The sequence below is a fragment of the Numenius arquata genome, chromosome 5 (assembly GCF_964106895.1).
Source record: "Numenius arquata chromosome 5, bNumArq3.hap1.1, whole genome shotgun sequence".
Lineage (NCBI taxonomy): Eukaryota > Metazoa > Chordata > Aves > Charadriiformes > Scolopacidae > Numenius > Numenius arquata.
Window position 1 is genome coordinate 61149523 of NC_133580.1, and position 24814 is coordinate 61174336.

At 40.7% G+C, this 24814-nt stretch overlaps 1 protein-coding gene across 5 annotated transcripts in view; it reads left to right on the forward strand.

Annotated features, from left to right (window-relative positions):
• The first annotated feature begins 940 nt into the window (after positions 1-940).
• The window catches only part of CPEB2 (cytoplasmic polyadenylation element binding protein 2), a 54396-nt gene continuing 30522 nt past the window's right edge, over positions 941-24814 (forward strand). For 2 of the 5 annotated variants that reach the window (XM_074147416.1, XM_074147417.1), the window contains exons 1-3: positions 1684-2259; positions 5150-5437; positions 16201-16291. In XM_074147416.1, coding sequence (XP_074003517.1) covers positions 1684-2259; positions 5150-5437; positions 16201-16291 — 955 coding nt within the window. Of the gene's footprint in view, positions 1014-1054; positions 2260-5149; positions 5438-16200; positions 16292-24814 lie in introns of those variants that run through there. The other 3 variants (XM_074147415.1, XM_074147414.1, XM_074147419.1) reach the window with 3 other exon arrangements.

Consider the following 24814-nt stretch of genomic DNA (forward strand, 5'->3'; position numbering starts at 1 on the left):
GTAGCGCCCACCCGGCTCGTCGGCGCCCTGCGCGCGGGCGTTGGCCAGCGCGAGCGCCCACCCCCCCCCCCCGGGGAGCGGCGCCTGGGACGGGCGAAGGGGGCGGGGCTCCCGGCCTAATGCATTATTCATGATGGGGCAGGGCCGCCGGCTCATTACCAACATCGGGGCCGGGCGGGTAAGGGGGGTGGTGGCTCTGACGTAATTATGACGAATGTTCCGGCTTTTTTAAAGGGCGTTGCAGCCGGCTCCCGGCCGGCAGTGGGGGCGGGGGAGGCGGCTGGGGGTCGAGCGGGGACCGACTTCCAAACCGGGGCGGTGCGGGGGGTACCGCCGGCCGGTCTCCTTGTTTCCTTCCTTCCCTCCTTCCTTCCCTGCCAGTGCCGGGCCTGGAGCGCCCCACGGCCCCCCCTGCGCTACGGTGTAGCGGAGGGGGTCGGACGGAGGAGTTACCGTGGGGGGGACGGGGGGTTGTCGAGGGGGAACGATCTGTCCGGGGTGTTTACGGTGATTTTAGCGGGTCCCTGTGAGTGCGACGGCGGGCGGGAAGGGCCGCCCCACTGGGGGTACCGAAAGATCAGGAAAGGAAGGAAAAAAAAAGAAAAAAAAGCCCAAAATAACGCCCTGATAAAAATAGCATTATTTATTATCAAAAGGCTCGGATATTTTAAAAACCAGTAGAGTGGAGATTATGGCAAGGAAGAGGGCTTTATTCTAGAAAGTGGCTATTTTTTTCGTTTATATAGTGGTTTGCGATAGGCTGGTGTTTACCACCCACCCCCCCCGGATTGTTAATTATCTTTGTCTCCTCAGACCCCCGGGGTGGGGGGTTCGCCCCTCCGCCGAGCCGGTCTCGGGGATCACCGCCTCGGGCTCCCCGCAGGCGGCCACCCCCAGCCCGCCCTTGGGTGTAGGAGGCGCTGGCTCAGCCGGCTCCTTCCCCTCCCCGGCAGCCGCCTCTCATTCCTCCTCCTCCTCCTGCCCCTTCTCACCCGCTGTAACCGGTTCCTCCGGCGGGTCGCCGCCGCCCTCCCCCGTTCCCCCCCTCAGCGGCCGCTGCTGCCCCATCACCACACCATGCAGGATGAGCTGCTCCTGGGGGTGACACAGCAGCAGCCAGGCAGCGAGAGGCTGGGCAGCAGCCCCGCATCAGGACACCCCCCTCCCGGCCACCCCTCCTCTGACTTTAAACCCAGTCTCAGCCCCCACCAGGATTTAAACAAGCAGCAACCGCAGCAGCAACAGCCGCCGCCTCCTCAGCTGAGCCAGAAGAGGAAAGAGTTTAAGCAGCAGCAGCAGCTCAGCAGCCCAGCCCAGCTCGGCAGCAGCCACCCCCTGAATAACCACCACCCCCCCGACTATCATCACCACCCCCCTCAGCAGCCGCCGCCGCCGCAGCAGTTCAGCCACCCCACTGACAAGTACCAGCAGCAGCAGCAGCTCCAGCTCCTCAGCGCTCACCCCCCGGAGCCGCCGCGGACCGGGGACTACCCGCACCACCGGCCCCTCGGCCCCGCCGAGCGCAAGGGCGGCGCGGACAGGGGGGGGTCGGAGCGGCTCGCCCCTTCCCGCCCGGGGGGATCGGTGGCCGCCGACCCCAATGTGGGGGTGGCCGCCGCCGCCTCCTGCCTGAATCCGCCTCCGTCTCCTCCTCATCTGCAGGCGAGAGCCAAGCCGCCCCCCATGGAGTCCCCCCCGAACAGCCACTTGCTGGGCAGCCCCGGGAACCTCCTGCCCGGCGGGCTCGGCTCTGGCTTCAGCAGCCTGCAGAGCCCGGAGATCCCCAGCCCCCATCACCAGAGCGGGGGCGGCTCCTCCTCGGCGGCTTCCCCTCCTCCTCCGCCGCTGCCCGGCTTCGGCACCCCCTGGTCGGTGCAGACCTCGTCGCCGCCTCCGCAGCAGACGCAGCAGCCTCCGGTCTCCAGCGGCGGCGGCGGGGGGCAGATCAGCGCGATGCCGCCCCCGAGCCCGGAATCCGAGACCAGCTTCTACCCGGGGATCCCGTCATCCATCAACCCCGCTTTCTTCCAGAGCTTCTCGCCGGTGTCTCCTCACAACCCCTGCGCCGGGCCCTTCAGCAGCCCTTTCTCGGCCGCCGCCCCCCCGCCGCCGCCGCAGATGAATTTACCTCAGCAGCAGCAGCAGCAGCAACAGCAGAACCGGAGATCCCCTGTGAGCCCCCAGCTCCAGCACCAACACCAGGCGGCGGCCGCCGCCGCCGCCTTCCTGCAGCAGAGAAACTCCTACAACCACCACCAGGTACCGGGCGGCGGCGGCGGCGGGGAGGGCCGGGCAGCCGCGGCGGGGCGGCAGGGAGCCCGGGCCGGCCGGCTCCGGAAGGGAGAGCGGGGCGGGAAGAGGGGGACACCGGAGCAAGGCGGGGGACGGGGGCACCGCTCCTCTCCATTCGCTGGCCGCGGGAGCCGGGAGGTTTCTCTTTCCCCGCTGCCGGGAGAGGCCGGGCGGCGGTGACAGCCCGGCGAGACCGCGGAGGCAGGGCGGGGCCCGGTCGCCGTCCGCCCTGCCGCGCTCGGCGGACCGAGGGCCGGCGGGAGGGCACCTGCGCCCCGCGCCCGCTGCGGGGCCCGGACGCGGGGAGGCGGCCGTAGGGGTCGGGTCGGGCCGGGCCGTGCCGGGCGGCTGTTGGCAGCGGCCCGCCCCGCGCCCCGGCCGCTGCTCCCCGCCCGTTCCGGCTGGCAGGTGGCGGGGCGGCCGCTCCGGCCGCGTCCCCCCACCCCGGGCTGTGACCGGCACCCCCCCCACCCCGCCTGGCTGCGGCGACCCAGGGACGGCGGTTCTTTTTCGAGATGAGAGGAGGGGGTTTCCCTTTATAAAAAAAAAAAAAAAAAGGGTAAACGCTCCTTTTCCTGTCAAAAAGGAGTTTCGCCGTAGAAATATCCCCCCGCGCCACCCCCCGCAGCGAGCGCGGTGTCCCCGGAACAATGAGCCTGACAGCTCCGGCCGGCGCCGCCTCCCCCCGGGAAGCCCCTTTCCCGGCCCCGGCAGCCCCGGGTCGCGCCGGGTCGGGCGGGCACGGGCCACCGACGGTGGGTTCGGATGGGAAAGCTGTCAAACGCCGTCTCCCTCTCAGGGGGTTTTGTTTTGTTTTGGTTTGGGTTTTTTTTTGTTTGTTTTTCCCCGAAATCGCTTGAATTTGTAGCCAAGGGCAGCGCTGTGTTTCGGGGTTGCCGTAGTTTTGCTGCCGGTTCTAACCGAGCGGCGTAGCCTTTCCCCTGCTGAAATGGAAGTTTACCATTCTTCCTGGAAAAAAAAAAAAAAAAAAAAAAAAACCAATTGTAAGAAGTGGGAGAAAAGCAGACCCGTGTTAATGTTATCTGCTCGCGCGTTATGGCCGTATCTTGCTCCGAGCATCGGCTCGGTTACGAAGGGCCGAAGTTATACAGGCCTCATCTTAATTCTTCTTTCGTTCTAGTATTAAATCTCTCCGTTGCAATGGGTAGAGCCGGGTTTGTGGAGCGTTTCTGTCAGAACTGCAATCCCCCATTAAGCGTGCCTGTCAAGAACATCATGATTAGGAGCTTGCTGTCCTTAACATCTATAATAACCCTCTTCAAACAAATTCCAAAGCCATTCTCCAGCAGTGAGGTGTACAGGAATTTTCTCTGGGTTACAAGTTGTAGGTAAACTTAAAGGGTGCCATGACAGCATAGCTAGCAATATTAGAGGCTTGTTAACGTTTGGCATTATCTCTTAAGGTTTGTTTCACAATAGAGTGCCTGCCTCTCCCAAAATTCCAACCAAAGTATTCAAGTTTTACAACATAATTATCTATAATTATATAGAATGGGATGTTTTCCTGATTACTTGACCAAAAAATGGCTTCAGTGGGGTGTTTTGTTTGTTTTCTAGGGGGGATAGTTATAATTTTAGCTTTCTGTCCTCAGAAAGTTCCATTTTATCTAATACATAACGTATTGACATGCTTTAAATTTTTAAGTTACTAGAATTGCAAGCTGAGGGTTGCTTGCAGGTAAGCTTTGAGATAAAAGTACTGTGTTTTGACTTCACAGAAGAACTGAATTTAGAATATCCACCACGCAGGCACACACGCCATTTCTGTGCTTGGAAAAAAAGCCTTTCCCATAACAGTCAGATTTGAGAACAACACTAAAGATAAATACCGTTCTTCACTGTCAGTCAGGCTCAGTGGGTCCACCTCTTGGTAGTATGACAACCACTATAGGTGACTTTTTAGCACAAGTTGTGGCTTGGGAATAAAAACTTATTATCCTGTAAAATATTCCCTCTAAAGACTACTTACATTTTCATATTGAGGAATATAGTGTACTTCTTAGATACAGAAATACTTTATACCGTGTCTAAGTAGGAAAAAAAAAATCCTTCCCCCCCCCCCCCGATTCCACCCTGCAGAATTCCACAGATAGTCCTGTTCATTACTTCAGAAATATTTGAGCAGTGGCTTCAGAATAATGCATTTTAATGTGGAAATGTTAAGATAGCTTCTTCAAACAGATTCTCTGTACAGTAATCAGTGCTCTTTTTGCTCTTATATGGTAATACAGAGACAATGATACTCAAAATACTGGGGAAAAAAAAAATCAATCCGCCATCTGAATTTTAATTTTTAAATTTCTACTCACTGTAGTGAAATCCTGCTCCACACTGAGTAGAAATAATTATGAATAGTAGAATAATAATTATTTTAATAATAATTTTTAAAATTGAAATTCTTCTGTTATTTTTGCAGAGACCTCACCATATAATACCAAGTAATATATGATAAAATGGTCTCTCAGAGTTTTTTGTAATGTGGTTTATACACCCTGGAATTGTTCTACTGCTCAGCTTTAAAGAATGCTACCAATTACTAAAATGATAATCTAAATTGCTTGCACAACCACTGCGTGTTTTGGGGGGGATTTATGGGGAAGTGGGAACTACATTTATTTTTTTTTTAATGATGCTGTGTTTTCTTCCTTGCCTTAGTAATTAATTTACATGTTATCGGGAAAGAGTGGTTTATAGAAATCTCTGTGCACTGATTACTTGGTGGTTGGTTGTTTTATTTTTTGTTTGTTTGGGGTTTTTTTTGTTTGTTTTGGTTTTTTTTAAGTTGAAAGACATTTCAAGTATTTTCAAAATAATAGAAATTAATTTCTCTTTTTAGCCTCTTCTGAAGCAGTCGCCCTGGAGCAATCAGAGTAGCGGCTGGAGCACAGGAAATATATCCTGGGGAGGAATGCATGGCAGAGACCATCGTAGAACTGGAAACATGGGAATTCCAGGAACTATGAACCAGATCTCTCCTTTGAAGAAGCCCTTTTCCGGTAATGTCATAGCTCCTCCTAAATTTACTCGCTCCACTCCATCACTGACACCAAAATCGTGGATTGAAGATAATGTTTTCCGAACTGACAACAACAGTAATACTCTCCTTCCTTTGCAGGTAAGGATGGTGTGTAACTGGTGCGTTCATAGTCTTGCTTAGCGTTTTGGCTTTATTCACTTTAAAGGAGAAGTAAACAGTGGTTACAGCTCTGATACTTGGTTTGAAAATTGTGTATTTCTCTATTACTTTTCGTCCTAAACTGCAACTAACCCAAACGTTTTCAGTGTATTCAGCAATATATGGTTGTCTCACTTAAGAATATTGACTGTCAAGAAAGATAGAAACTGTAGCCGCTGATGCACCAATACAGCAAAATATGTTTAATCCAGCACATGTTTTCTGCCTAAGGTAATACTCATATTCTTATAAAGCCCTTTAAAACTCGGGGTTTTTTTGTTCATTTGTCCCTGTATGTACGTTTTCGTACTTTTGTAGATGGCTCTGAGCCTTTGTCACGCTTGTCTTTTGCTGATATTCTAGGTTGACATTCGCACGTTAGTGAGATTTTTTTCCTCCACGTTATAGCACCTTTTATGTTATGTTTTGTCTGGAAGCCCTGTGATTTAGAAGTGTTAAACAGGAGAGTATATCTTAGAATTAAAGATCCGTGTTCATCTCCTGAATTTTACCAGTGACATCTTATGTGACTTTAGGTTAGTCACTTAACTTTAGCCTCAGTTACTTTTCGGTAAAATGTTATTTTTCCCATTCCTTCCTATATTCGTTTAGTCATAACATTTCTTGTTAGTGGAGACCTTTATTTTGGATCCTAATCTCAATTGCCATCCAACAATTTATAGTTTTTGCGTAGGTTTGTTTGTGACAAAAAAAAAAGCTTGGGCAACTTATTTTAGAACGGATGCATTTAAAATAGAAAGCAGATTATCCCACTAATTCTGTACATTCTTTAATTTTCGTTACAACTGCGTCAGCTTTGTTTTTTGTCTCACACTGAGCTACTATATTCCAGCAAAACTAAACAAGACAATATGCAGAGAAAATTATTAGAATGTTTCTTTATCTCCACATAAGGCTATTATAGTTGATTTTTGTTAGGTTTCACACAGAGTAACCTAGGGTTTCATTTGTCTTAATTGCGACCATATTTGAGTTTGTACAGCTCTATTTGCATCAATTAGCAAGCTAATCCTTCTGTAGCTGTAATAGTGGCAAAAGGCTGCTCCCTGGGACCAGATTTCCCACTAGAGTTCCAATTTTTCTTACCATTTTGCTGGTGGAGTTCCATTTGGCACAAGAGGCCGTGTCCCGACTGTGTCCAGGTGAGCTCTGATACTCTGCGGTATTCTTCAGGCTAATGGTGACTTTTGGACATAACCTAAATTCTGCTCCAAGGGTACACATTGGGACCTGAAAACTTAAGAGGATTTGCCTTTACTGTGAAGACCTGTTCCACTAAGTAGCCTGGCTAACTGGAATATAATATCATGGTTGAGTATTTTTTTTGTGGGGGTGGAAAGATGGGGGGAAAAAAAGGTGCTATTCTTTGTGTATTCAACCTGATCTGTTCAGGAAAACAGGTTACAGATTCGTAATGCTTTGAGGTGGAGGGCTCCAAGGATAGTTGAAAGTAAACACCAAAATGTCTCCTGGAAATGTTAGCCTAAGGAACAGGGGTTAAAAATATTAATGCTGTCATACGTTGAAACTGCAGTGACGTATATGTCGGAATTCATAAGCAGCTGAGCACAAGTTGTGAATATATGTACTCATTCAGTACGCCTTACAAGTCAGTATGACTATTACTTTGAACTCTCAGAAGCTTCAACAGCAGTCATCTAATACAGATTAATTCATATTATGTCTAAACAAAAGTCTTGCGCGTTCCAACGATAACCTAAATCATTCCTATCCAGTAGGGTAAAAAAAAAATTCTTGCAATTTAACTTTATAATAAATTACATTAATGTTTCTGTTTGGGGTTGTTTGGTTTTTTTGAAGAGAGAGGGTCAGAGAGAGAAGGTGGGCACACTCAACTGTTGTTGGACTATACCTGCGAGCACCACAGCCACCAATTAAATAGACCTGTTTGCCTTTATTTATGCTGTAGGTCTATCTATGCTTAAGTCTCCCTTACGTGTATAAAGTCATAGTTGCAGGACACAGTAAAAACACTGCTCTTTAAAGGGTTGCAGTGTTACCTACTGCTGTTGTGGAAACACTAGATGTTTCCATAAATTACTTTTGCTACACTGAAATCCTGTTCTTATTTTTCAGTTATTATGCTATTGTTATATGGTTAATTCCTTGTGATGACTGTTACATTTTGCAAGTCACAATGAAAAAGTTAAATAGAGCTTGGAGCTCACGCTTCTTTTCATCAGGGCTTGTGTTGGCAATTGCGATGCTGTCAAACACCCATCTTGCTAATTTGTACTGTGCTTGTCTCCTTCCATAAAAGGCTGAGGTATTTAGATTGAGGATTCTTAAAGATACAGTAGCAATATCAGAAGATACTAAAAGATAGCAGTAATTTAAATTTTGTGCCATTTGGGAAGTCCTGTATGAAAGCATTTACATGTATGTCGAAGTTAGCTATTTCTTCCAGGCTTCCGCAGAACAAACACATCTTGGCATTCGTGTTGAGCACATCCTGCATCATTCGCAGTTTTGCAGGATACTTTTCCGCGTGATCGTGCATCTTTGCTTTAACTGCAGTAATCATTCTGTGTGGCGGGGACAAATCACATCTCTCCCAAACTCAAAGCACAACTCTTCAAACTCAAACTTCCAGCTCAAGCTTAGCAAATGAAAACAGCTCAGAAAAGCCAGTGTCCTCACTGACTAACTTTCTGTAGATCATTAATGTTCTGCTGCCATTTTTAAAAATGCTGTGTATTTTTTGGTGAATCCGAGTGGCATTCAGCAGTGTCAGCTGCTCATCCAGTTTCTGTAAAACATGCACCTGATGCAAACAAGATAAGCCGCAGAGGAATTGTGTACAAATTCAAAGCTTTTCCCTTCCATGAAACTTCTTTATTCTTTTGAATAAAGTTTGCATTGATGAATGGTCCCTGGTATAGAACTGACATAAATTCTGATGAAAATAAAGTTTCTTGGCATTAAACTAATATGCCAGTGACAATGAATGCCATTACTGATAACTGAATAAGTAATTACATGTATTACTTACAGGGATGAAAGTAGCTTTTTCTATACTTCATAGTGGGGACTGAAACATATCCTGTGTGAAGTTGAATTCACAGCGGCCACATTAGTTACGGCAAAGCTGCTTTTGCTTACAGCAGTTATGAAGGACGTATCTCAGGGGAATGTTCCAAAGTTCAAGACTTTTTGTTTTGCTTTTAAATAAAGGTAGTTAAACATCATGGCAACACTGATTTAAACAGGAGCAAATTAAGCTGATAGCCAAAGTTTTCTTATGTGACTCCCTATCAGAAGCTTTTTTTACCTCCCTGAGGTTCTTAAGATAATACAAACTACATCAATTAAAGTTCTTTCATAGACAAAATCACGTCTACAAGTTTAAGTTCTGCCACAGTGCTTGTACCATTATAGGTGATTCATATACGGAAGGGATTGTTGCCTTGTACCAGAATCGGTAAGGAACAGTTAGAAGTCTCATCAGGTATTCATACTATCTAACTTAAGCATTTAATTGAGGAGCCTATTTCTCTCCCCTTAGAGAGAATCTTGCCTCCTTATTTAGATAATCTAATTCTCTAGAAGAACATACCTGGCACTACTGACCATATACAGCCCCTGGGATTCCAGTTTAGGCACTTAAACAATATGAATATTCTCTCATATTCCCTGATCTAAAGTACAAAAAAAAAAAAAAATCATATAGGGCACAAAGCTAAAAATATATTTATAATCCCAGATGCTGTGTTTTTCCTCCCTCAAAAAATGCCTCAGGCGTTTCTGTGGCTAAAATGCAAGCACAAAAATCAGTGTTTTGTATATTCATTTTTTAATTTATGTTCTTTAGATGAGGAAAATAATTAACCATTTCTAAACTATTTTTTTTTTAATTGCAGTGTCTGCTAACCCTATTTTGATTGCAAGCTTCCTGTTTCTTAATACCTTGCAAAAAAGCTTCCTAAAACCTATTATAACAGTTTAATAACACACTTCAGTGTTATACGCTTCAGCATTTAACTGCTTCCATTCTAGTAAAAACACCGCATTCTATGAATATGAATTTAGTTTCTGCGTCCCTTTTGAGTTAAGGAAATACACTGCATGTCCGGGTGTTTTTTCACCTTGATTTGTCCTTCCTGTTTGTTCAAACAAACAGTATGTGCAATGTTCGTGGTCCTAAAAGCTGAGCTTTATTATTCTACCTTTGAATATAAGCTCTCCAGCTGGGAAATTCATATGGTAAGGCACCGTCTCTCACGAATGCACAATTTCTTCTTTTTCTATTTATTTTTGAAATGTGCTAAAGTTTTCAAAGAAAACAAAACACTTGTGAAGCAAAATGAGTTTTAAGGTTGTACATCACAACAGGTATTGGTTTTAGATATTTAATTTAAAATGCTGTCACGTTGCTTCCATCTTACCATTGCTTCCGTTCAGAGGATTTCAGGTTCTCAGTATGACAATTTTAGTACAGTCTAATAAATGTGCCTTAACAGTTTAAATGGCTAATCTAGATGAAACACATACGTGTCAATATTAGATGAAGAGCAAGTTGCTAAAGTTGTGTTCTTGATGCCATATTTAGACTCCTAAATAGGTGGCCTTTTTCTTCAGAAGTCCTGAGCCTTTGGCAATTCACGTTGAACCTGAAGGCATTAGCAGTATCTAGCTGCTAAGTTCTCTTGGTCTTCAGACCAGTGTAATTGTCCAAACACTGATTTATAAGTGAGGCTTTACCAATTTGTTTTTACTCAGGCAATACCTGCAACAGAACAGCGTCTTCAGGATTTTTAATACAGTAGATTGATTACCTGGGGCTAATTAAATAACATACCAAACCAGATACTTGTGTCTGAGGACCGTACTGGGGCTCTCTCTATCTGGATAAAATGGTCTACTGCCATACTTTTGACCTCAGGATCGAGACCTTTGAATGAATAGTATTGGGAGCTGCGCAGATAAACGATTCAAAAGAATCAATTAGCGGAAAGTTTGTGGGCCTTACCGTACAAATGTTTTTATGAACTTAGAATTCTCTCCTGCTGTTAAAATTTGCTTCAGTTACACAACTCATTCTATTAATGCAAGTCAAAGAGTCAGGAAAAGTCAACAAAGTTTTTAGCAGCGGTGATAGTATAGCAATGATGCATACACTAAGTAGCGTATCTCAGCTCATTCTGTCTGCCAAAGCACAGTTCTCTAAGTTAAAATGAATATATTCTCACTTAAGATCTATCCAAAAGTACATTTAGCATATGGTCCGATGTGTTTGCATTTAAGTACTCAATACTGCATAGATATTTCTAGATTTGGGAGGGTGTGAAGAGGGTAAGAAAAAAAAAACCAAACCAAAACCAAAAAAACAGACGAACCCAAAACTTGAATAACAACTTCCCCTTCAAATGTCTAATTGTTCCTTTAGTTATATTGTTGAAGCTATTAATGTACAAATCTTCTAGATTTGCCTCATAAATCAATCTTGCCAAGCCTTGAATCGTCTCCATAATGTGTCTGGTTTGTTTCCAGCTCACGAATGTATATTCTTGAGCTGAAGTGCTCCAGTATGGATACAGTACTTGCTGTTGGGACTTTTTTGTTTGTTTTTAAATGCTTATGTAGTTGGGAAGAAGGTGTGTCTTTGCCACAGGACTTGTTCTTGGTGCATTTTAGGCTCAATTTAGCTAGCTTACACAGCAGATTGTGTCACTTCAACTTTAAAACACTTTTGTTGTCAGGTTGACTGTTCACAGATGTCTACCAGATATTATAGTTCATCTTTACCACTAATGACACTGTGGAAAGTAACCAAGCAATTTCATGTGTCTACTTTAAGGCTTCCTCCTTGCTTTTTTTATAGAACTAAAATTGTAGTTGTCGTAGGTTTTCATATTAAGTTTCTCATTTACACTAGTTATGGTTTCAACAAGGGGCTTATGATTATAGTATGTCTTCACTAAAATGAGAACAACTTGGAGTTTGGATGTTAGCAAAGATGATATTTTAGAATACATAATGTACTTAATTTTCAAGTTATTGCTGCTAACGTTAACACCGAATACTATATTTGGGTACTTTTAAAAGTCTGTGATTACTTTATTATTAAATCAGCTGTCACTTTCTAGTCTTAAACCACATTTTTATTGACATCAGTTTTAAGGTGAAAAAGCGGAACTTGTTAACATTTTAGTTTGGGAAATGATTTTAAAAAAAGGTTTCTTTAATTGAGGTTTTTAAAAATTCACTTAATTCAGCAAGGTCACAGCTACAGACTCGGCAGCCAGCTAAGACCATATTCAAAACTGGCTAGGAGCTTTATGACTTTTAAGTTGCTCCCGGCCTCTATTGGATAGTGCTGCATTTCTTCAGTATATAAAGGGATGTGTAAAGGAATGTATTTTAAAGATACTTGCATTTACTGAATTTAATATCTATGTTAGAAGTTTAATTTTCTAATTCAAGTAGTTCTACAGATCTGTAATTTAAAGCATGTGTCCAAAATTCAAAGTAGTTTAACTTCTTAACTATGAACATCTATTTTTACTGTTTGTGGTTAAAGATTAGCAAAATTGTATTCACTGTTTAATAGTTTTTGTCCTTGTATTTGCTTTATGCGTAAATGACAATATTTAAGCTTTGAGATGTGACTGCACTGAGTTCCTGCAAACGCTCAAACAGGATAATCTTTGCATAAATTGCATGGATATATTTAGAAGTCCTAAATAGATTGTGCCAAGAAAAATGATTTGTCCAACAATTCCGTGTTGAAACTTGCTCTTAGGGAAAGCTGCCCTCCTCCTGTTCATCCCACATTTAGCCATATGGGGGAAGGACTTCTGAAATGCGCGCTTTGAAGATGTATTTTGCGTGACATCCTCAAAAAGTCCTTCTAGCACTAACTGTATTCTACGGGTAGGGTACTTCATGCTTCTCCTATATTGGGTAAATTTGTAAAAAATTCAGAAATAATTATCAATTTTCTGTAAACTTTCTTGTGTAGTCTTTTTAGTTGAGGTGACAATTTGTCATTTAGCCATATACCTTTGAATCTGTAGGCATTTTCAGTTCTGCTGTGTATGAATGCTGAATTCATACAGTTCACCAGAATTCTGGTATTGGAAAGGTAGGTCCAGCAGGATTCAAATGTTTATACAGTTAGAAAGAAATAAAAAGCAAGTGTGAGAATTTGTAGTGCTTGGGAGAAGTTGACTGTCGGCTCTGGGGAGAAAACTGGCATTATGTTGTGACATTCCACTGATAGATGGACCTTCTGACACAGCAAGAGTTCACTTGCTTCTTAGCACAGGACTGATGAGCCACAGAGGTGAGGGAAATGCAAAATATTTTATAGGAATTCTGCCTTGACAAAAGGGTCTTTTGGAGTCAGGATGATACAAAACTTGTATTAACATCTATGCTTTATGTATCAGTGCCTTTGTATTACTGATTGTCTTTAGTTTCATTATTTCAACACGGTTGATAAGCAGTTATCTTCTAAAACAACCTGGAACTACCTTTAAAACAACATGGAAATAGGCCCAAGAATTAGAACTATTTCCGTGTTGTTTTAAAGGTAGTTCCAGGTTGTTTTAGAAGATAACTGCTTATCAACCGTATTGAAATAATGAAACTAAAGATCGTTTTCCATGCATGTGGAAATAGTCCTAATTCTTGGGACTATCTAAAACAATTATGTTCCGTGGTAATACTTTTTGTGCTTTTCCCAAAGACTGAGGAAAATCGCAGTGGAAGTTTTCTGATTGTGTACAGCATGTTATAGTGGAACCACCTTCTTCTAAACCATTGTGGATATTTTTTCTACTGCAGAACTTTCTAGAAAATCTTTGCTGATGTGACCTACATTATTGAAAAGCTTTTTAAGTTCTGCTTTGAAATGAAAGCTTCATATTTGCATAGAAGATAACTGTGCTCTTTAGAGATACGATGTATGTTACTTGGGGAGCACAAAGCAGTGGTTTAGCATTATAAAGCATAGTTGCACAAAGGTTTAAAGTGAACCTTATACCCAAAGACTGACTTACTCTTTTTGAGATAGTTAATTTTCAGATAATGTTGCTTTATAGTATATAGTTCATCAGTGTGAATTGGAGTAGATGTTACAAGTTTGGAGCACCTGGATGTTACCCAGACTTGCGAGTGCACAGTGTACTGTGGGCAGTAAGCAGAATACCGTTCCCATATTTAAATCCTGCTTTACTGTAGTGTATTCACAGTATTTTTGTATTGTATGGTGCATGCCTATTGCATGTTTCCACTGCCAGAAATAAAGTAATACAGTTCAAAGAAACAAACCTCTTTTTTTTAGCTTTATAGACGTGAACTTTCTAAGGTGTAAAGGGGATGGGAAAAGTTTATTTCTTCTACTTCCAGCAGCCCAAGACCTTTCACTTTGAATACACAGAACTTGCAAAACAGAATGATGCAAGGGTGAAGTTACAGTCATTGTGCCGTGTCAGCCACTGCAGCAGTTTACGAATGAATCACAAACACCTGTTATATGTTTTACTTTTCCATTTCTCTGTAAGATACATGACCAAGTAGGTCAGCTCTAGGAATTAACTATGATGGAGCCCTTTTTTACAGCCTTCTGCTCTCCAGAGCAAAGTTAAGCCTGAAGTAATGACAATTTGCCAGATAGTTATGTGTTACCTCAACATACGTGTATATAGCAATGATCAAAAAATAAATAAGGGTGTAACAAAAATGAAGTGTCACACATACAGTTCAGTTTTTACCAACACTGGTTGTAGCAAAGAGGTAGCAAAGCATGTTTTCTGTTTCCTCAGCATTGGTTTTTGCAAAGCCACTTAATATCTACCAAGTACTGGCTTCAGCTGAATTTAAGACGTCATTAAAAAAAACCTTCTGAATGCTAGGGCACAGTGGGGAACAGATCCAGCTTTGTCACTGCTCACACCTTCTATAGAAAGCAGGTTTGCTGTGGTAAGCAGGTTCTTCTTGTGCTATTGAGAAACAAACCTGCAAGGGCAGGGAAGCAGATTAGTCACTTCGGTTTCATTCTGCTGCTTCTCAGGACAGGTAAAGAACTGAACAAAAGCCAACCGGTCCCAAAATAAGGCTGCTGTGAGCTAAAATAGTACTGGTGACTTGTTGGCACTCAAACCGGGTTGAAGATCACCTCGCAAAGTGTCAGTGGCGTTTGGTCTGGGACATGGCAGGAGAGAGGAGAAACCTGTTCTTTTAATTTATCATTAAAATTATCAAAGGGCTTCCAAAAACAAAATAAAAGGATCTGATGAAATGAACATGGCAGATGCTTACCCAACAAGAAGCCCTTACTCTCTATAGCTGTTTGAGGGAGAGAGAGCTCAAAAAAAGGCCTCTCCCGCTTCGTCCCAACTTTGTATCAAGTTGACTAAACTTTCTAAGAAAGATGAAAGTAAAATCTTGGTTTCATCATGGCTTGTTTTGCAAAGCTGTTGATAAGTCACAGTTTCTGACTCTTAGAAAACCTGTATTTCAAAGCTCGCATTTTCACTCCCCGAACATGAAGAATACCTGCTTGGTGAGAGATGTAGTTTATAATTAATCTGTATTCTGCTAAACTGTCATAGAAAGGCACAGTGAGCGTGGGTCAGGTACTTTCGGTCCCCATTATATATGTACTAAGTTGATGGCTGCATCTTTAGTGAATATTAATGGTCGTGGGATGTGTGTGGTGTATTTCATCCTACTCTGTTGAATTACTACAGTGCAACCAGGGAGAAGACAACAGGAAAATTAAGGCATGATTACAGGATTCCTTTAAGTGCAATAGAGTACAGCCAGAAGCCTTGAAAGTAGAAGACATTAAGCTTTTATGCAAACTATTTTCAGTCTCTGAAGTTATTCCAGAAACACCAAAAAAGTTAGAAGTCATCTTTTTTTCCTGTCTCTGTAACTTGGATATATTAGAAAACGTGGGAGAAAATGTCTTAGTTGGGCATAAAATCAGTTAAAACATTTATGATTTATTACAATAATTTTTTTATTACCTTCAGTGAAAATATTTGTAAAACATTATGGTAGCATCTTAATCTTCATGTACAACAAAATTGTTCTCTATAAGGCTGGTAATGTATTAGTAAGCTTTGTGATGTTTTCTTTTTGTAGTTTAGCTTAAACTTTCCAACCTTTAACCGTTTAGTGCCGACCATTTGTAACTCAACTCTTTGTGTGCAAAGGGTCTCAGATGAGTCCCTCAAAAGCCAGAAGGGACAGGGCCCGTGCAAAGTACTTCACCAAGCACCAAGAAAATGCTTTCTGTCATACGAGGTGACTGTCCTCCTCCTCCTGTAGTTCCCCACCTTACTCACTGTTTAGCTCCTGCACGAAATGAAGTTGAGCTCTCGCAGACGTTGCTCTCCTTCATTAAACAGCCTAATGCTGAAAACTCTGCTGTGGATCACTAGAACTGATTCAAGCAGTTCCTCTGAAAGAAGCGGGCAATCACAGGCTATCAAAGTGTGTGCACGGAAGAGTTTTTCACAGGACATCTCTAGTTTTATATTTGGATGCTATTACACTTACTGTTAATAAATTAAGGTATCTTAAGCTTCTGTATCATTGTCCGTCTCCACAGTGTCTGAGCGTACAGCCTTTAGAACGCACCTTTGTCTTCCTATCAAGATTCCTGTTAAAAAGTACAGAATTTGTATTCCAATACTAAGGATTTTGTTCTCTTTTAGGATCGAAATAGAATGTATGACAGTCTGAATATGCACTCTTTGGAAAACTCCCTTATTGACATTATGAGAGCAGAGCATGATCCACTTAAAGGTATGTTATTATGCTAAATAAAGAAAAAAGGGTCATCCATTCTGCATATTTGAATTAAAACTGGTTGCTAATTTAGATTCTAGGTTTGTATTAAAATAGCAAATGAATTATTTTCTCAACTCACATGAAAGCTCAATCTCAAGCCGTGTTTTATTGAAAACATTCATTTAACAATTGTTTGAAACTTAAGTTTTAGTGTCTTCATAGGTTTTTCTCCCTTCCACCCTTCCCTCCCTTCCCCCAAGAAATTCATAGTTAGCTTTATTTGAAATTTACTTGTCTGCTGTAGGAAATTCTACCTCAGTTTGTGAAGACGCACTGTTCTGCTAGAGGTAGCCAAAAGAGGGTGGGAGAGGAATTAAAATGCTGCCAGTGTTAGCCAGTTATTTTTCCCTTTCATTGCAGTGGAAGCTGAAAAGAAAATTAAGTCCACTGATAAATTCAGTTTTTGTCCTTTCAAGTATTTTTTCAAAGCTCCTGGAGGGTAATAATGCATCTAATTGTCCAGTTTCTGTTTGTCTGAAACACACTTGGCTTTAGAATGCTGGTTCCTCTTACCCTTCTGGGCTCTGTTCAAATCATTTGGCCACAGCAGTAAGAATAAAGCTCATAACTGTGGCCTCAATTTTAACTCTTCTGTTCACTGTACATTAACTCACTCTTTTGAATTCTGTTTTTCCGTACTTAATCTCAGATGACATTTACTGTTGAACTTTGGGGCAGGGAGCCCAAGCACTTTTATTTGGCCTGATCATTTACTTCATTTGTGATGTTATAATTAGACTAACACAATCTAACTTTAAAATTATCCAAGACTTCAGGTTTGCTTTGCAGGAATTAAGTCTCAGCGTTGAAGCAATTGAAAAAATAAAAAAATAGAAAAATATTTCTTTCTTTTTATATCATTATTTACTCCCATCGATTCTCCATTTCTAGAGGGTTCTAGAGTTAATACGTGTTACATTAGCACATAAGGGGCATGTGTTCTTCTAATTTGAAAGACACTTCGCTAGAGTCTGCTTGTGGATCTCTTAAGATCTGTAATCACTGGCAAGACCTGTACTATTCAGATAGCATGTAATACTATTTTACAATGTAAAGCCAAAAGTTTGTGGTTTTTTTTTAAGCTGAAAATCTCTACAAAGCATCAGTAAGTAGGTAGCATTAAGTTAGCCAGTAAATTTTCCTCCTCTTTAGAGTGGAAGCTGAAATTAAATTTTCTTAGATGTTCTTAAATCTGATCTCATGTTTCTTACTGCCTACAAAGAATTAATTCCAGTTTTAATAACTTTTATCATTTAAGTACATTATTAAATTCAGTTTTCCTCTATTCTGCATGTGTGCAAAACGTTACCAAGTAACACAAAGGGGTTGAAACCTGTGAACAGTTAGGCCAGTGGTAACTGCTGGGGACTAAACGAAAGCCTGTGTCATCAAAGCCAAGGTAACTGGTTAGATCATCCCCATTTCAAAGCATTGTTCCTTCAATTTGCCACACTCAGGTGGTGACTAACATTTTCTTTGGTTATCTGAAGCCAAATCTACCATCAGGAAGGATATTAAAAGGCAAAGCTACTGTTAGGCATGAAATTAGAGAATGCAGATCTTCTGTCGCATTATACTGTCATTGGCACTTCTCACGTTCCTGAAAACCAGTTGATTTCTTCCTTTTTTTTCTGTGCACACTGACATGACAAATGGAAGTGGTTGTTCTGCTCCCCCTGCCATCTCACTGTTTTCATTTTGGCTTTATAACGCAGAAGAGTTTTCTCAGAGGCTCAGCGAGCACAGAAAAGACCCATTTTTCTTTTTATTCCTCTCTTCATATTTCATTATGATACGATAGATGAAAGCGATGTATTTCCAATAATAATTTTTCAGCGAGAATAAGACAAGACAAAGCTTTAACGTTTTAAAGTGAATTGGGTTCATGCACAGACACTTCTGAAAAACTCAGTAAAGTTTCCGTAGTTATTCTGTGCTGTCTAGGGACATGAGTATATGGTTTCGGTCTACAGTTAAGAGATTTTTTTTTTTTTTTAACGGTTTCACCATCATACTCTTGCAGTGAAAATTCTGCAAAGTTTTATGTTTGAACTAAAACAGATGGAAGCCATAGATAGTGATGAATTCAAAGGAAATCCATTTTTTTGTTTGAGTGCCAGAGAACAATGCACACGCCAACGGAATTTAAATAGAGTAATTGTGTGCTGTTATTTAAATTGGTTAAGATATTTTTTTTTTCTCTTTGGAAGTTATTATTTCAGCTGAAACAGCTACATTATTAACAGTAAGACACGAGAAACGTTCCTCACTGGCTGAAAATGGGAAGAAGAGATCACATCCTAAAATAGCCTTTTAGTTGCTCTCTGTCCCTCTTCTGTGTAGTCACCATTAGTTGGCATTTCTGTAATTTCCTAGCAACTTTAACTTCTTTTTTTTTTTTTCTGCAAGCCATGAAACACTAATTTTGTTATTTCAGTCTCTGTGGCTTTTCTTTTCACCACAGAAAACCTGACATTTACTTAAGAACCCATCATATTTGCTTGCAGAATGTGAAGGATTAAGAATATTACTGTTACTTATTTGTTGTTCTTATTAATACATAACGTTGTTTGTTGTAAGTAAAGAATATTTTGTAACTAGGGAATATTTTTATGACCAGTTTTCATGTAAATCTAAGCACGCTAAAACAATGCATCTTTTATATCTGACCACAGCAGTAAAATGAAGGTCCCTGGAATTTTAAGCACGTGTTTCAGATTTAGCTGCTTACAATATCTGGAGTATGACTAAGCATCTTGTCTCAGACATTGCACAATGCAGAACAGACACTGTGTGTAGTAGGTCACAGCTTTTAAGTTTTGCATTTCAAGATCCATTCTAGAAGAAAAACAAATTTCACCACTTTCACTTTCGTGAACTTGAAAAAACTTTATTTATTACAAACTGAAAGCTGAGTTTATGCCTGCCAAAAAATTGTTTATAGATGCATAGTTTTGGCTTCACTTAGACAAAGTTTAGTCATTGCTACAGATGTGATCAAAAGAAAGAAGTAGTTTTTAGCTTTCAGTGAGACATTTTTTTCAAGGTGGGTTGATAGGGAATAGGTGTTCGACTTCACTTGTCATTGCAGCAGAAATGCTGTTGCAATTAAAACTAATCTTTCCCATGAAGCTTTCTTGAATGCATTTCGTAGTAAGACATTAACTAATGTTTAAGATTACCCCATCCAATCAATGGAATATAAACTACAGTTAATATTAATAAAAGTTAAAACAAATTAATTTGGTTTTACGTCATTGTTCTTAAATACCCTTTTTATTCTTCTAAGAGCTCTTAAAACTATTTTGAGAGGAGGATTACAATATCGATAGCCTGAAATACATGGGTATTGGTAGGATAACTCTTTTCCAGACATACCTCTTGTGTACTTGCATTTTTTTTTCCTTTTGCCCTAAATACCAATGCTTCTTGGTGTCAAGACGTAGAAAAGCTGGATTCTAGATATCTCAGAAACAGGAAAGCCAATATGTTTGGGCCAAAACAATTTATGGAAAAAAACTTAAAAGAAATGGTTATATTTTACATGGAATATGTATTAGAATTGAGGAGCGGGTCATTTAATGGAATTTGTTATCTACTGTTTTAAACATCTTTCTATTAAAGACTGTGTTATTTCCCATGTAACTTAACTGCTTGTCTTTTGTGAGGCAAAAGTATTGATACTGTATTTGATTTACAATTCATTTCTGTTTCCTGACCAACTCTCTTATAGTTCTGCAAGGCAGATCTGAGATAGGACTGAACTTGAATCAGCTGTAGCTATGTATCAGCGGGAATATTAACTTCGTGTTGAATTTTTCTCCTGTTTCTTTGTGAGGGGCAAAACAAATTTTGCAGGAAGGTTACACAAATGTATTTTTTTGTATAGCTAGTAATAAACCATAAAAGTAAAACACTATTATTTGGATCATCTGTGGGGAAAAGTAACTTGATGCCCTTAGAAATCTGTCATGCTTTTCCTTGGTTTAATTTTCCCTTTAAATTGGTTTAGTTAGTTGAGCTTTTCAGCTGTGAGACATGTTTCTTTTAAAAGGAACCTGCTGACGCATGCTCAGTGAAGTCGAAAGCAAAGCACTGGTGACTCAGCAACACAACAGAGAACATTTCCTTGCTTTGCATATGGTAACTTCTGTTTTCAAAGAAATTTGTTTTGTAATTTTGTGTTAGGAAGCTGCAAGGTGTAGAGTTATGCAGTTCCTTCCTAGAGTCGTTCAAATTGCGCTCGGAAAAGAGTTTCTGAGGCTGAACAAAAAAAGAGGGGAAACTTCACCCTTAGTCATAGAAAAGGCTTTGAAATTGTACATGCAGATTGTTTCCCCTTTCTGTCATAGAAACTTTTTATGATAAAAGAATCTATTTAAGACTGATTTGCCTAAATAGACTAAATTGACTGTCAGAGAGAACACATTTGGCCTCGTTATGACTTACATAATTCTTACACAAGCGTTGGGAAGCGTAGTATCTGGCCTGTCTGTAACTCGGTGTTGTCCACGCAGGGGTTTGTGCTGTTGTCTTCACTACGCTGATTCAAAAACTCAGCTTTCTGGAGCTGCTGCCGTCCTCAGCCATTCACTGCTCTGTTAGAGTAGTTCGGGAAAAGCTTCACTTGGGAGCTTTTTCTCTTCTAGTCAGCAGATCTCTTGATAAAAGGAAGATGGGAAAGGAATTGATGGTTCTCAGTCTCTTCATTCAACCATTTAAGACTTTTTAAAAACAAAGGGGGAGGGAGTAGATATGAAATATCAAACTTGTGAAACTGTGAGTCAGCACTGTTGTTTAAAGTGGTGGTTATACTTAAATCTATCCCAAATGTTTTAATATGTGGGGGTTCCTCCAACAGTTTAGTCAAATAGGAATAGAAAGTATGGTTTCCAAAAGTGGATATGAACTTGCCTTCAAATAAAAAGTGAGCAAGCACAACTACATCTGTGTGCTCAGACGCAGCTTAGCAAAAAATTTTGAATTTCCATTGCCCATATTAGAAGCATGAGATTACAGAAATGTCGCTAAAACTAAGTTGGTTACTCTTTCCTCATGGTTTGGATTAGCAAGACTTTTAGCTGGATTTAGTGGATAAACTAGCCCACCAAAATTTATTTGCAAGCTTTTTGTATTTTTTCTGTCCTTACAGAAGAACACATCGTGAGAAACACATGCCAGGCAGTTCTGGTAACATTAATCACATTCAGATATGGAAGAGGGAGCTAAATTCAATAGAACTCTAGTTGCATGAGAAACGTCAAACATACCGGCTTCTCTTTAGCCATGGTACATGAGAATTATTAATTAGCAGTAACGTGATGAAGTCACAAGTTCAGGTTTGCACAGAGAAAATTTCTATAACATGATACTTTATGATACAGTACTGAAATATTAGGCATTGTATTTGTTCCAGGCAGCAGCACGTTACTAATTTTGGATGCTATAGAGCGAGGTGCTGTAGACAGTGAAGTGATATTCCTCAAGAATGGAATATGTCAATTATTTAAAAATATTAGATATTCTTTAACTAATTTGTAGTTGATACTAAACTAGTAAAGCATCTATATATTATCAAAATTTCTGGTTTTTAAGCAGGCGGAGGCCACTGGAATCAGTAGAATATCTGTTGAACAGTTTATACGATTTACTGACATGGAAGTAGGATGGGATTAGATAGGATTTGTGGTGAGGGCAGTTCGTCAAATCGTACTTCTTTTTAAAACACATTTAACGACATGCAGTGAAAATAGCTGACTAGAGAGAAATATGTGATAAATGCAAAGTAAATTCTCATAATTTAAAAAATAATAAAATGTTATAATTAACAAAATGTCATACAATTACTGTCATCTGCTGTATTTTATATAGTGGTATTTTAAATGAGGTTTAATAATGCATATGTCCATTTAACTAGAAAAATATATTAAAAAAATATTGTAATCTGAGCTCGGTGTAAGACTGGTCTTGCACCCAGTTCCACGCATGAGGTGTTCTGAATTTATGTGTATCATTAAATTCAGGTGGATACCCTAGAAACACTGCGTTTTGCTTCAACAGCTTGGTCTGAGGGATAAGAACCTAAGTTAACGTATTAAATAGCAGTGATTGTATTTTGAAAAAGTAAGGAAACCTTCTATGTTAAAAATGTTTTTAAGATTGTCAGTCCGAGTACTAGACAAGGTAGTAAACACAAGTATTAAGTTCCCCAAAATGCAATAATGCAAAGTATGATTTCACTGAAATAACCATGTAATTAAGACTTAAAAGAAGTATCAGTAGAGCTGTACATGTACTGAATACTGCGTTGCTCATTTTCCTTTCTTAACCCTCAAATCATTCATGATCTGAGTTAGCAAAATTCGTCTGGGTAACGCGGTGAGGTTGGGTTTCTCTGCGTTTGTGTGACTCACAGTTTTCACGCAGTGGTGGGCCCAGCTCATTAGCGCACTCTCTCCCCGCTGCTTAATGAGGAGTGCTTTATTATTTCAACTTTTTCAGTTTGGCACCTATGTTCCAGATGCAGCTTATCTGTGAAGCTATGGGGGGGGGGGGAACCCAAAAGAATGCAAACCCAGAGTTGTAAATCCGGGATTTACTGTCCTCTACAGCAGTTTTCCTCTCCAGGTGTTGACACTGGTGGGCTTCTCTCTCCTGCTGGGCCTTACACCTGACCTCTTTTTCTGTAGTAATTACAGAAAAAAAATGTATCTTTTGTCTCCGTTGATAAATAGGAAAAGAAGATAAATGTATACAGACAGGGAGAAAGACTGTCACCACAGGCTCAAGGAGGTTCAAGATGAGAGAATCATTTCTCACAATTTCTATTAATATTCTATATAAACACAGCATTCTCATTTGCAAGAAACGGCTCATATTGTTGCAAGTATTTCTATAGCACCACATATAAACATGATGGTGACAGTAAATAATCTTGTAAAATCCTTGCTGTTAGGCAAATGAGCTTTCTTCATTTATAGACCAAAGAACGTGGAACTAAAGCAAAGTGACTAGTTACCCACCAGGCTGAGCAAACCAGTGGCAGCTCCCAGACTGCGATTTAAGGATGCCTTGTTCCTAATTCTTTTCCTGTTAGACCAGCGTGCGTGTTGCTAGAAGGGCAGAATATTTATAGTTCCAAGAAACATTAGGTATAGCTGTAAATATTCACGACAGAAGAAATGGCTTGTATATTAAAACTGGATATCTTGGAGATAGGGAACATGAAGACAGAGGCTCCTGAAAATTTTTGTTTAGTATGTTGCCTAAGCCTGCTCCAAAATTCTGTAGATGCTAGAGAAGACAGCAGAGACCCTTTGGGTGGTGTTTAGCTGCCCTTTTCCAGGAGACTGCCATTGCCCTTCACCACTTTCTCCACCCGTTCAAATTCCCAAGCACAATTCCTGTAAATAGTAAGGCTGAATAAAATATCCTAAATGTTCTTAATCTTGCTATTCTGAAATTTGGAGTGTTAAGAGTTCATGACATATATTTTTTCTATAGTTTTTGGTAGAAAATTATCACATTGGTTTCCTTAAGGGGAAGAGCAAAACTTAAACACTGTTACAGATTTTCAGCAAAAATTTTTGTTACTTAACCCCAAAGGTGTCCCTTGGGACACAGAACTACTGTTTCAAGAAATTTCCAATCTTGCTTCTAATCACATGGGTTCACCAACAGTAGGTGGTGGGGGAGGGAAACTGGTGTATGATAGGAATCGTTAGACAGCCTTAATATATTAATTGCTGATATGGTTTTCTCCCCCCCCTCCCCTTTTTCCCCTTTGGTTTCTTTTTAGAAAGAGTGATCCTTATTAGGGTATGACAGTGTCTTACTAATACTTACTCACACCTGCATATCTATTCCTCTTTAAACCCATGTGAGTTCTAAACACCCATTTCTTCCAGACTGGATTCTTTTTTATGCCTCCACAAACATTCTCATTTCATCCAAAAGATTTAAATGTTTAAGTTACAGTTGTGGTTTTTTTTTTTTCATATGCTTATGGATTATAAGCACGCAAGTATGTTTTAATAGCAAGACAGATGGAAATATAGGGTTTTTTTCACATTAAAGCACACTTCTGAACACAGCAGCTATTGTAGATGTCTCTCTAGGTCAGCGTGCACTACTGGTATGTTTGCAGCTTCCTGTAAACAGAAAACGTCTCCTTTAATAAAAAGGAATTTGTAGTGAACAGACACTTCATCTGTGCATTTTAAACCATTCATCTAACTATTAAAGTATAACATGCCACCAGTGTAGTAAAATGTAATACTTGAAAAATTCTAATGTCAGGATATGAGATTTTAATATATTTTTTAATTCAATATAAAATGTTAAAAATGTTACCTGTCATGTTCTTTATTTTTGTTAATTCTGTAGATAAACCAGTACTCTAGTTTTGCCAGGCTTACTGAAAAATATTACATACCACGGTTATATGTAATACACCAAGATACAGTCATAAATTGGTTA